General features: G+C 40.2%; 1 protein-coding gene across 1 annotated transcript; it reads right to left on the bottom strand.

The window, feature by feature from the left end:
- Positions 1-254: 254 nt before the first annotated feature.
- On the bottom strand, positions 255-7,677 carry SSR3 (signal sequence receptor subunit 3). The gene is made up of 5 exons (XM_039330670.1): positions 7,345-7,677; positions 5,258-5,384; positions 3,446-3,544; positions 2,393-2,524; positions 255-695 (listed from the first exon to the last, which is right to left on the bottom strand). The coding sequence occupies exons 1-5, from the start codon at positions 7,484-7,486 to the stop codon at positions 629-631; spliced, it is 567 nt and encodes a 188-aa protein (XP_039186604.1). The 5' UTR covers positions 7,487-7,677; the 3' UTR covers positions 255-628.
- Between the last annotated feature and the right edge of the window lie 2,279 nt (positions 7,678-9,956).

Raw genomic sequence — 9,956 nt, forward strand, 5'->3', positions numbered from 1 at the left:
AAAGTCACCTCTTTGAGAAATGGGGGAAGGGGTCGTTCTTGTGTCTCTTGAGTAGGCAGATTCAGCTTGGAGCAAAATTTGGGAAATAATCAGGTCCCAAACCATACAAGCAGAGTTGGAGACTGGGCCACAGTTGTCAAGTAAAGCAGACCCAAGCCTGGGCCTTGAGGAGAAAGTGCCCAGGTTATCAAATTGGGCACAACTCATTTAATAACCACCCTGCTTAGCAATGGAAATTCTAGTACCAGAATTTAAGTCAAGAATTATCTTTATCACAAATTTACACGTACAATCACTGTTTTCAGCAAAGCTTTTTTTTAATAACAATGTAACAAAACCCCCCAAAAACTTCTAATCAAGAATTCCAGATCTAGCTGATGAAGTTCTCAAATGATACAACTGGATCCCTATGTCCACCTGAATAATCAAAAGTATTTTGAATAAGCATATTGCAAGCCTAAATTAGAATGCCTCATCTTCATGGTATTATTTTATAACAAAACTGCTCCCTATTCTCATCCCATCTTTTTACAAAAAAAGAAAAAGACCAATGTACAGAAAATGGCACTTCAACCTTCTTCTGATTGGGCAAGACAGAGTTGAATTCATGTACTCAAACAAATTCTAACTACTTTGAGCCTGTAGATAACAAAGCAATCAGTCCAGATGAAACACTGATGGAGAGAATGTAATTTCTGAAAAAGCAATTGTCAAGGAAAATGTTAGTAAGATGGATTAAATATATCCCAGGATTTCTTACTGCAAATAAATGTCTTGCGAAAGAACTGTGCAACAAACAGCTCCCATGTACACATAAATATATGAATACTACTATCTGATATCAAATGCAAAAAATCAAGGCACTTGGGAACAATCAACAATTCTCTTTGGCAGTGATATGGCACCTCATCAAATCACCTGTGTAGGCCACTGAATCCAATCTTCTGGCAGGCATAGGAATCAAAATGAACACACAAGAAATTGTTGCCCAGTCTATGCTTGAAAACTTCCAATGAAAGTCTGCCCACCACCCTTAAGGGTAATTAGTTCTAGGACTTTCTGCAACTTAAAATCCACTATTCGATATTCTGCATTGCAGACTGGGAGAAAACAGCACTTCACTTTTCTCTATGTGACATCGTCTCCAAGTTCTATGTTCACAATTCTGGTTCAATACAGAATGTTTTGAATTCAAAAGTAAATTGATCAGGGAATTTAAGTTATGTAAAGAGAACCCAGTAGAGCATCCCATCCAAGTTCTACGTGGCTCCCTTTCATTTAAAGACTACAATTATATTTTTTCCTCATTGCATTTGCTAAAGGCACTCAGTTCCTTCGCTCTTTCTTCATAGGGCTTAGTTTCTAGTTCCTTGATCACTTTCAATGATCTATTATGAATCCTTAAATTCTGGAGTTCAGAACTCACAATACCCAAGGAGCAGTTTACCCAAAGAGAAAAGAAAGGAATTGTTACTTCCTATGTCTGACAAATTATATTCCTACTGATATAGCTTAACATTACATTACACTAATTTGTTTGACTTGTATACCATCCATCTCACCTAGTGGTGACTTTTTGAAGCCAAATCACACTGTTTAGCCATATTAACCTGCAATCCATGTTCACTCTAGACCAGGGGAGTTCAAACTGCCGGCCCACAGGCCAGATGCACCATAGCAAAACGGTGCCCACTCTATTGCCAGCAATGGAAAAAAAGTCACGACACGTCATGACACGTCATGTTGTGAGTTTGATACCCCTGCTCTAGACTAATGCTTTCACATCTACTACTACCAAACCAGGAACCCCTTCCTATACCTATCCTTTTATTTTAGTCTCCTAGCTGAAGAATTTAGTACTTGATATTGTTAAATTCCATTATTTTATTTTTAGTCAATTGCTTAAACTATCAGGATCATTTTGAATACTGTTTGGAGTTTAGTCAATTCTGTTGATTTGTAGATTTCAGTAAACATTCCTTCCAATTCCTCTTTTCACTTAACTGATAACTGGCTATAAAAAGCCAAAAAAGCTGCAAAAAAAAAAAAAAAAAAAACAGGTTGGCAACAACTTACAACTGTAATGAAGAGAATTAGAAGTGATGCTTCTAATTCTAACAAGGTAATACTTCAATGCTTTCTGCATTGTTTTTCTTATTTACAATTTAAAGAGCTACACAATTGGAAAAAATTGTTTTGGCCAGCAAGACTGACTCCTGACACACTGTAGGAGTTCATTGTAGAGCTACAGAGATTTTTCTTTTGCCTTTTTGATAAGAGTGAATCTTAGTATGGTAATTACAACTTACTCCTTCCCATATCTGAATTATATATATTACTGGTTCAAAACCCTTTATTTCTACAAATAACTTAAAAAACTAAAAGAGGATACACGGTGGGGTTGAAGTTCTTCAACACAAAAAAGGAAGCAACAATTATCAGAACGAGGAAGAGGGTATTATTGTAAAAGATAGAGAAAGTTGTTGCTTCATAGTCTGCTACTTCATTCTTCTTCCACAAAATTCTGCAAAGGCAAAAAAAATGTTTATTTTGATGTACACAGTAGCACTTTGGCATTGACAAAACCATTTTTTCCCATTTTCAGTTTTTGTAAAAAAAATGATATTTTTTTTTCATTATGTATAGATATTGATTTTTCTGTGGATTTTAAGATTCTAAAACTGATTACTAGAAAACTATTTCTCTAAATATGACACTTACACTCAGTGAAATACAATTTCTCCTACTACATTGTGTTTACCACCAGCAAACTGATTAAAGTTGACAAGCATCAGAGATCATTTTTCAGATCAGTTCTTAAGAGGATTTGGTTCCTTGCCAACTAAGTCCATGGCCATTTTTCAAACAAGCATGTAATAGTTTTTAGAAGTGAAATAATCTGTAGCTTATTTTTGAAAGATAGTAATTATTGAAGTGTCAATGAATATCAAAAAAATGAAGAAAACTAAGCCCTTTTTAAAATAACGTTTTAAAAATCATTTCTAATGCACATTATATAAAATGGTAAATGACAAATACCAGATTAAAAACTACTAAGAGACACCTTTAAGACAATAACAGATTTAGATTCCCAAAAGGGACCATTAGTTAGTGAATTAGTCCACACTTACTGCTTCATTAAAAAAAAAAAAAATCAGCAAAGCAGGTTTTCTCATGAATGTGTTTTGCAGTTCAAAAATGCCCGTTCATTGATTAACAGATACCTAGTTTTAACAGGCATCCCTTCACTTCCACTGTTTCATTAAGGAGTCCTAAATTAGCAAGCACAAAGTTTGCAACTCCAAATCAAGTATGCTATAAAATGGTGAGAATCAGCAAGTTGACCTCCACTGAAACCTCCAGCTTTAGAACTCTATTGGAGACTAAGGAAAATTCAATTATTGAGTAAGTAACATTGTATGATTGGATAATAGCAGAACATCACCTCTCATCCTTCTCCTTTCGTGACATCTTCCTATTGTCTGCTTCAGAAAGCTTGCGGGTCACTTCTTTGGAAACAGCATCTTCCCGCTTCTGGGCTACCCTAAAAAAAGGGAAGCATTGACATCCCACCTTTTTATTAAAGCAATCAAATAATGTAATTATCAATTTCATACTACAGGGTTTGGACTCTTACAGCGCCTAGCCCAGGCAACCATGATCATTCGCAGACCATATGGCCAAAGTTCGAGGTATAATCCACTATCCTTTTTTTCCCACCATGGTAGCTGTGTCCATCTCCCCCCCACGTAGGTCAAAGAACATCTATTAATAACCATGTGATTAGACATTTCCCTATGGTCCTTGGAAACCAAACCACTTTTGAAAATACTTCCTGTAGCTCCCATTTAACAAAGATTAGCCCTCTCTATACAACAACAAAATTATCTCCATGGGTGAACATGATGATGAACATGAGAGTCAGTTGGATCTAATGATTAAGGTAGGAGGCTAGAAACTGGGAGACAGTTCTAGTCCTGCCTTTGACATGAATGCCACCTAAGTGACTTTGGGCTAGTCAACCTCTCTCAGCCCAATTTACCACTTAGGGTTGTTGTTGTAGGGAAAATAGGAGGCTGAAGAAATATTAGGTGTGTTTGGTGCCTTGTGTTATTTATAAAAATAATAAAGGCAGGATAAAAATAAAACAAAATAAAATTCTATAGGCACAAAGTCATATTAAAGTCTCAGCATTGATTAAAGAACAATCAATCGATCAGTTGTTTCACACAGATCCAGACAGTGTTCCTGGGATCATAAAAAAGTAACAAAAGCATATGTAAACGGATAGCAGACAATTGCTGGAAACATTCAACTTTAGTGGGTTCCATTGAACATATTTAGATCAAACGTAGATGCATTTTAATACAAAATTAAAAATGAAGGAAATTATTCTTGCTGACTATTAGTGATGTGCATTTTCCAGGAAAATTTAAGAGAAAATATTAAGGTAAGAGCTATAGAAAATGTTCATTCTTCATTTTAAAAAAAAAGCATTCGATCAATGGTATATTCATTTCTGTTACTCAGGGACAATCACATGAAATATTTCAGTTAAAAGTTTCAGTTTTGAAAGCGCATCAAACATTGCAATTGCTATTGAAATGCTTTAATAATATGCAAAACATATTTCTCTATGGAAAATTAAATACTGTAAAACTTTGCAATCTGTGACTGGCAGCTTTAGAAACCTTTCCAAATATTTATAGCTAAATATGCCATGATGATTTGAAATGAATTCAATAGAATAGAGTAGAATAGAGTAGAATAGAATAGAATAGAATAGAATAGAATAGAATAGAATAGAATAGAATAGAATAGAATAGCAGAGTTGGAAGGGACTTTAGAGGTCTTCTAGTCCAACCCACTGCTTAGGCAGGAAACCCTATACCATTTCAGACAAATGGTTGTCCAATCTCTTCCTAAAATCTTCCAGTGTTGGAGCATTCACAGCTTCTGGAGGCAGGTTGTTCCACTGATTAATTGTTCTAACTGTCAGGAAATTTCTTCTTAGTTCTAGGTTGCTTCTCTCCTTGATTAGTTTCCATCAATTGCTTCCTGTCCTGCCTTCAGGTGCTTTGGAGAATAGGTTGACACCCCACCATCTGCCTGTTCTTTAGTTATTGGAACATTGTTATCATGTCACCTCTAGTCCTTTTTTCTTTTTTAAAAATGGTTTTTAACAATTCATCTGGGGAAAACTGAAAGAATATTTTGCAGTTTAGTGCATTTTTATAGAAACAGTTTTACTACCTACTTGTGCTTAAGAACAAACTTCACATTCTTGTAAGCAAAAGCAACCAAATAGGTGCTGACAAGGGTCATTACAGTGTAGAGGACTGCAGACTGAAAGAGATCCATGTGCCAGATTCGCCAGTAAAGCCCTAAGGTAAAAAAGTTTTAAAGATAGTTATGATTTGATTATTAGCCTGCACAATACATCTTGGTTGACTTGTTATAATAAAACAGTTATAAATGCTCCTTGTTTGGCAACCACAATTGGGACTGGCGACTTGGTCATCGAGCAAAGCAGTCGCTAAGTAAAACCACAAATCTGCCTCATGAGATTACTTCAGCGTTCCTTTGCTTTTTGGACCTGAGAAGGTCGTAAATACAAGGACTAGTCATGAAGATTTGTTTAATAAATGACATCTCTCACACAATTTCAGTTACTATAGGTAGTCCTCAACTTACAAACCATTCATTTAGCAATAGTTCAAAGTTACAACAGTACTGGAAAAAGCACTGAAAAAAGCAACGGGCAACTATGTGATCAAAATTTGTGAACTTGGCAAACAGCATGTATTTAGGATGGCTACAGCATCCCAAAGGCATGTGATCACCATTTGCAACCAACCCAACCAGCATCTGATGAGCAAAGTCAATGTACTTGCCTAATGACCATGTGATTCATTTATCAAACGCAGTGGTTCATTTAACAACTATGGCAAAAAAATATTGTAAAATCAGGTACAACTCACTTAACAACCACCTTGCTTAGCAACAGAAAATTCTGGTCACAATTGCAGTTGTTGAGGGCTACCTGCACTACTTCCAAAACCAGTACTTCAGACTGACTTGGAAAAAACACCACCAATAAGTAAAAATGCATAATTTGCCTGAACATATCTTTATGAACGATGCACAAAGGAAGATAAAGGCATTCTTAAATTCAGCTTAAGAATTCAGTGCCGTTTTCCTGGCAGCCATTTGCCATTTGGCTTCTAAATACAGGTAGGCCTTGATTTACAACAGTTCATTTAGTGACCGTTCTAAGTTAAAACGGCACTGGAAAATGTGACTTATGACTTTTTCACTGTTATGACCTTTGCAGCATCCCCATGATCATGTGATCAAAATTCAGATGCTTGGCAACTGGTTTAGTTATGGTTGCAGGGTCATGTGATCAGCTTTCATGACCTTCTCACAAGGTCTTCTAGCAACTGGGTTACTAATTTATCAACTGCAGTGATTCACTTAACAACTGCATCCAGAAATGTTTTGAAAATGGGACAAAACGAATGTCTCACTCAACAGAAATTTTGGGCTCAACTGTGGTTATACGCCAAGAACTACCTGTAATATTTAGTTTATTAAGCCATAAATAGTAATAGGGTAATAATGCTACATCCTACAAAGTACTTCCATTAGGCCAGAGGTCCCCAACCTTTTGGGCACCAGGGACTGGTTCTGTGGAAAGAGGTTTTTCCACAGACCAGATGTTGTGTGATTTTGTGCGCTACCTGCATCTCGCAGATGGGGATTTGCTTATTTGTGCGGCCCAGTTGTTGACATGCCGCAGCCCAGTACCTGTTTACAGACCAGGGGTTAGGGACCTCTGCATTAGGCTACCTTTAATTCTAAAGCAAAGGTGCTAAGACTGAAATTCTAAAGCAATCATCCAGCCAATGCAGTCTAATTTTCTGACCCTTCATTATTAATATCTGAGGAGGAGAACCTGCAAGTGCTTAAAGCCAGAAAGCACCTAAAACAAGAACGGTGCAAGTTTCCCTTAGTCGTTTTGTTTGAGGGGGGGGGACTTTTCTCCCAGTTCATTCTGCCTAGAAATGTTGAGTTGGAGCTCTCACACCCCCAGAGACCAGCTTGGAGCCAGCTGGGCTAAGGAAGATTTCCCCCAGGCGAGGCTCATCTGACTTTCCCAGATGTGGGACAGGGAGAATTGGCACCGGGTGCAGTCGTCTTCACGTCGCCACAAGAGGCATCAATTCTCCCATTAAATGTCTGCTTGTTGGCGAGCGGCAGGCGAGTCTAGCCTCACCAAAAAGGAAGAAAGAAAAGGGGGGGGAACGACCCAGCGCCGTTCCTTTTCCCCCCTCCACTCACATATCGGGATAGCCGAGACGATGAAAGCGTTGCCGAAGAACAGCGCCGAGGACTTGGCCGAGAGGTTGCGGCTGAAATCTTGCAGGAGCAGCTCCTCTTCCGACTGCTGCCGAGCCCCGCCGCTACTGCCCTTGGGAGCCATCGCTGCCACTGATGCTGCTCTCCTTCCCAAACCGAACCCAAAGACAGAACGGTGCTGAACCCCCGCAGCCACCGTACTCGCCAACAAACGAACACGACGCACAGAACGAAGAGGAGGGGCTTCTTCCGGCTGGAGAGTACTTCCGATGTCACGCCTGGTTGGCTGATAGTTCTGTTGCCTTTTTTCTTTATAGATTCCCCCCCCCCTTAAAATGTGCCGCTTTTGTTATGGAAAAAAGCAAGAAATATGAAAAAAAAATCCTCTGTCTCGGGAGAAAATGTACGAGATATATGGAAGAACCCCTTTGGCCAAGTTAATAAAACTTCCGGGTCCTCAGATCTTTGCTGACGTGTCTTAGGATTCCGTTGTGGGGAGGGGCCTGTGAATGGAACTGTCGGGAAGTGGAACCGCGGAAGCGCGGCGCGGATGTGGCAAAGTGCCGGTTCGAATCCCGACCTGAGTCGCCGCCACTGCCACGTAGAAATAACCGCGACTTTTCCGTGCTCCACGTGGAGCGCTGAACTTGCGTTACTCCCCAGGTTGTTTAGCATAGAGGAAGGCAGCCTTCCGGAGTCCCTTAGTTGTAGAGCTAAAACCCGTCTATGCCTCTCCTGCCTGGGGAAAAGGCTGCTGTGCTAATGGCGCTGAGATGCGGGAAGGAAGGGGGTGATTCAGGAAAGTATTTCTGAAGAGATAATGCCCAAGGTTTGAAAACAGTTGCTCATTTTTGGGAGGGAAATTGGCAATAAAAGACTTACCCCGCCCAGAACAAGTGCACTTCCAAGAAATTATTTTATTGCAATTATATCTTCCTCCCCTCCTTTCAGGAGTTCAAATTGGCTCACATAAAAACTTCCTTCTCCTATTTCTCCCCGTAAGCACAGTACAAAGCTGTGTGAGGTACGTTGGTGTCGAGTAATTTGCTTATCTGAATATGTCTATGAAGATACTTGGGCATCCAGGTCATAGCTTACCTGAATATATTTTTAAAATTATGTCAATGGTGCCCTTTATATACACGGTATTTTTATACATGTCAGCAAAGATCTGAGGACAGTGTTGTCTTTGGGCTCTAATACAAGAGTACAGTCAGGAAGTTCTTCCTTTCCATGAAAATGGTTCTCTCATTTGATGTGTTGTTAAAAAGGAGTTATTAGAAGTGGCATATTTCTTGCCGAACCATTGGAGTTACTGGGCTGTGTGTGTGTGTGTGAGAGAGAGAGAGAGAGAGAGAATATCTCGATTTAGTAAGTGAAGATTGGATATTACTGTCAGTCAAAAATGGTAACTGTCAGTCAAAAATGGAGTTAAAACTCCAGCTTTTGGTAGGGAGGACTGAATGAAAAAGGATTTTTGAGATGTGGGTGGAAGGAAGGGGCAGAGGGAGTCCTAGCCCTAGGAAAATTCACACGAGATACATTTTCTTTGTCCAGTTGAAGCTACAGTGGAATAGTTGAACCCATCAGCTGGAGATGTCAGACCTCCTGTCCCAGAAATCCTCTGTTTTCATACCTGACTGTGCCTCCTGATTTGGGGTAGCAGCTTGGTAGTTCTCACTGCTACCATTTATCTTCTAGGAACATTTCATGCGGCATCCTCACTGTAACCCTGGGTTGTGAGAGAAGTCTCATAACTGGTGCTGGTTGTTACCTTTAAAGCCCCATATGACTTGAGACCAGGTTATTTAAAGGACTATCTTCTCCCAAGTTTCTACCCATTCTATTTGGTTTTGTAGACTGAGGATGCTGCAGGTCCTGTCAGCCAAGGAATGTCTGCTGGCATTCCAGAATATCCTTGGAGAAGGCATGCCCGTGGGGACCAAGGAGGCGTGCCTTTTAAGCAGTAACTCTTGCCCTTCCAACAGAGCTCAGGATGGCCCCCATCTTTTGTAAGGCTCTAAAGCAGTGGTTTTCAACCTTCCTAATGCCGCAACCCTTTAATACAATTCCTCATGTTGTGGTGACCCCCAACCCCCCATCCAGCTGCCCGGGGATGGGGGGCAGGAAGGCCGCTCCGTTGGCTCTGCCCAGCCTGGTTGGAGAAGTGCCATTCCTCTCCCTCTTTCTCTTTTTCTCTTTCCTCTCTTTCTCTTTTCTCTCTCTTTCCTCTTTCTCTCTTTTCCTGTTTCTCTCTTTCCTCTCTTTCTTTTTCTCTCTTTCCTCTATCTCTTCTCTCTATCCCTCTTTCCTCTCTCTTTCGCTCTTTCCTCTTTTTCCTCTTTCCTCTCCCCATTTCTCTTTCCTTTCTCTTTTTCTCCTTCCTCTCTTTTTCTCTTTCTCTCTCTCTCTTTTTCTGTTTCCTCCCTTTCTCTTTCTTTCCTCTCTCTCTTACGGCAGCATCATGGGGGGTCCCCGCCACCCCCGGCCCGGCCTCTGCTGCGTCTTCAGCCAAACGGGTGGGGAGGTGGAGCAGGACAGGAGGCAGTGGCTCCGGCAGTGCTGGCCACTGCTGTTTCGTCAGGGTCCCCACT

The sequence above is a fragment of the Crotalus tigris genome, unplaced genomic scaffold (assembly GCF_016545835.1).
Source record: "Crotalus tigris isolate CLP2741 ecotype Arizona unplaced genomic scaffold, ASM1654583v1 scf7180000024430.1745191, whole genome shotgun sequence".
NCBI lineage: Eukaryota > Metazoa > Chordata > Lepidosauria > Squamata > Viperidae > Crotalus > Crotalus tigris.

What these genes read in the sequence shown, in the direction of transcription:
- SSR3 (XM_039330670.1), bottom strand. Translation starts at nt 7,486, where the DNA reads ATGGCTCCCAAGGGCAGTAGCGGCGGGGCTCGGCAGCAGTCGGAAGAG. An exon ending in CGTCTCGGCTATCCCGATAT is followed by an intron (nt 5,385 to 7,344) that starts GTGAGTGGAGGG and finishes TTTTTACCTTAG; the next exon opens with GGCTTTACTGGCGAATCTGG. An exon ending in AAGTTTGTTCTTAAGCACAA is followed by an intron (nt 3,545 to 5,257) that starts GTAGGTAGTAAA and finishes CCCTTTTTTTAG; the next exon opens with GGTAGCCCAGAAGCGGGAAG.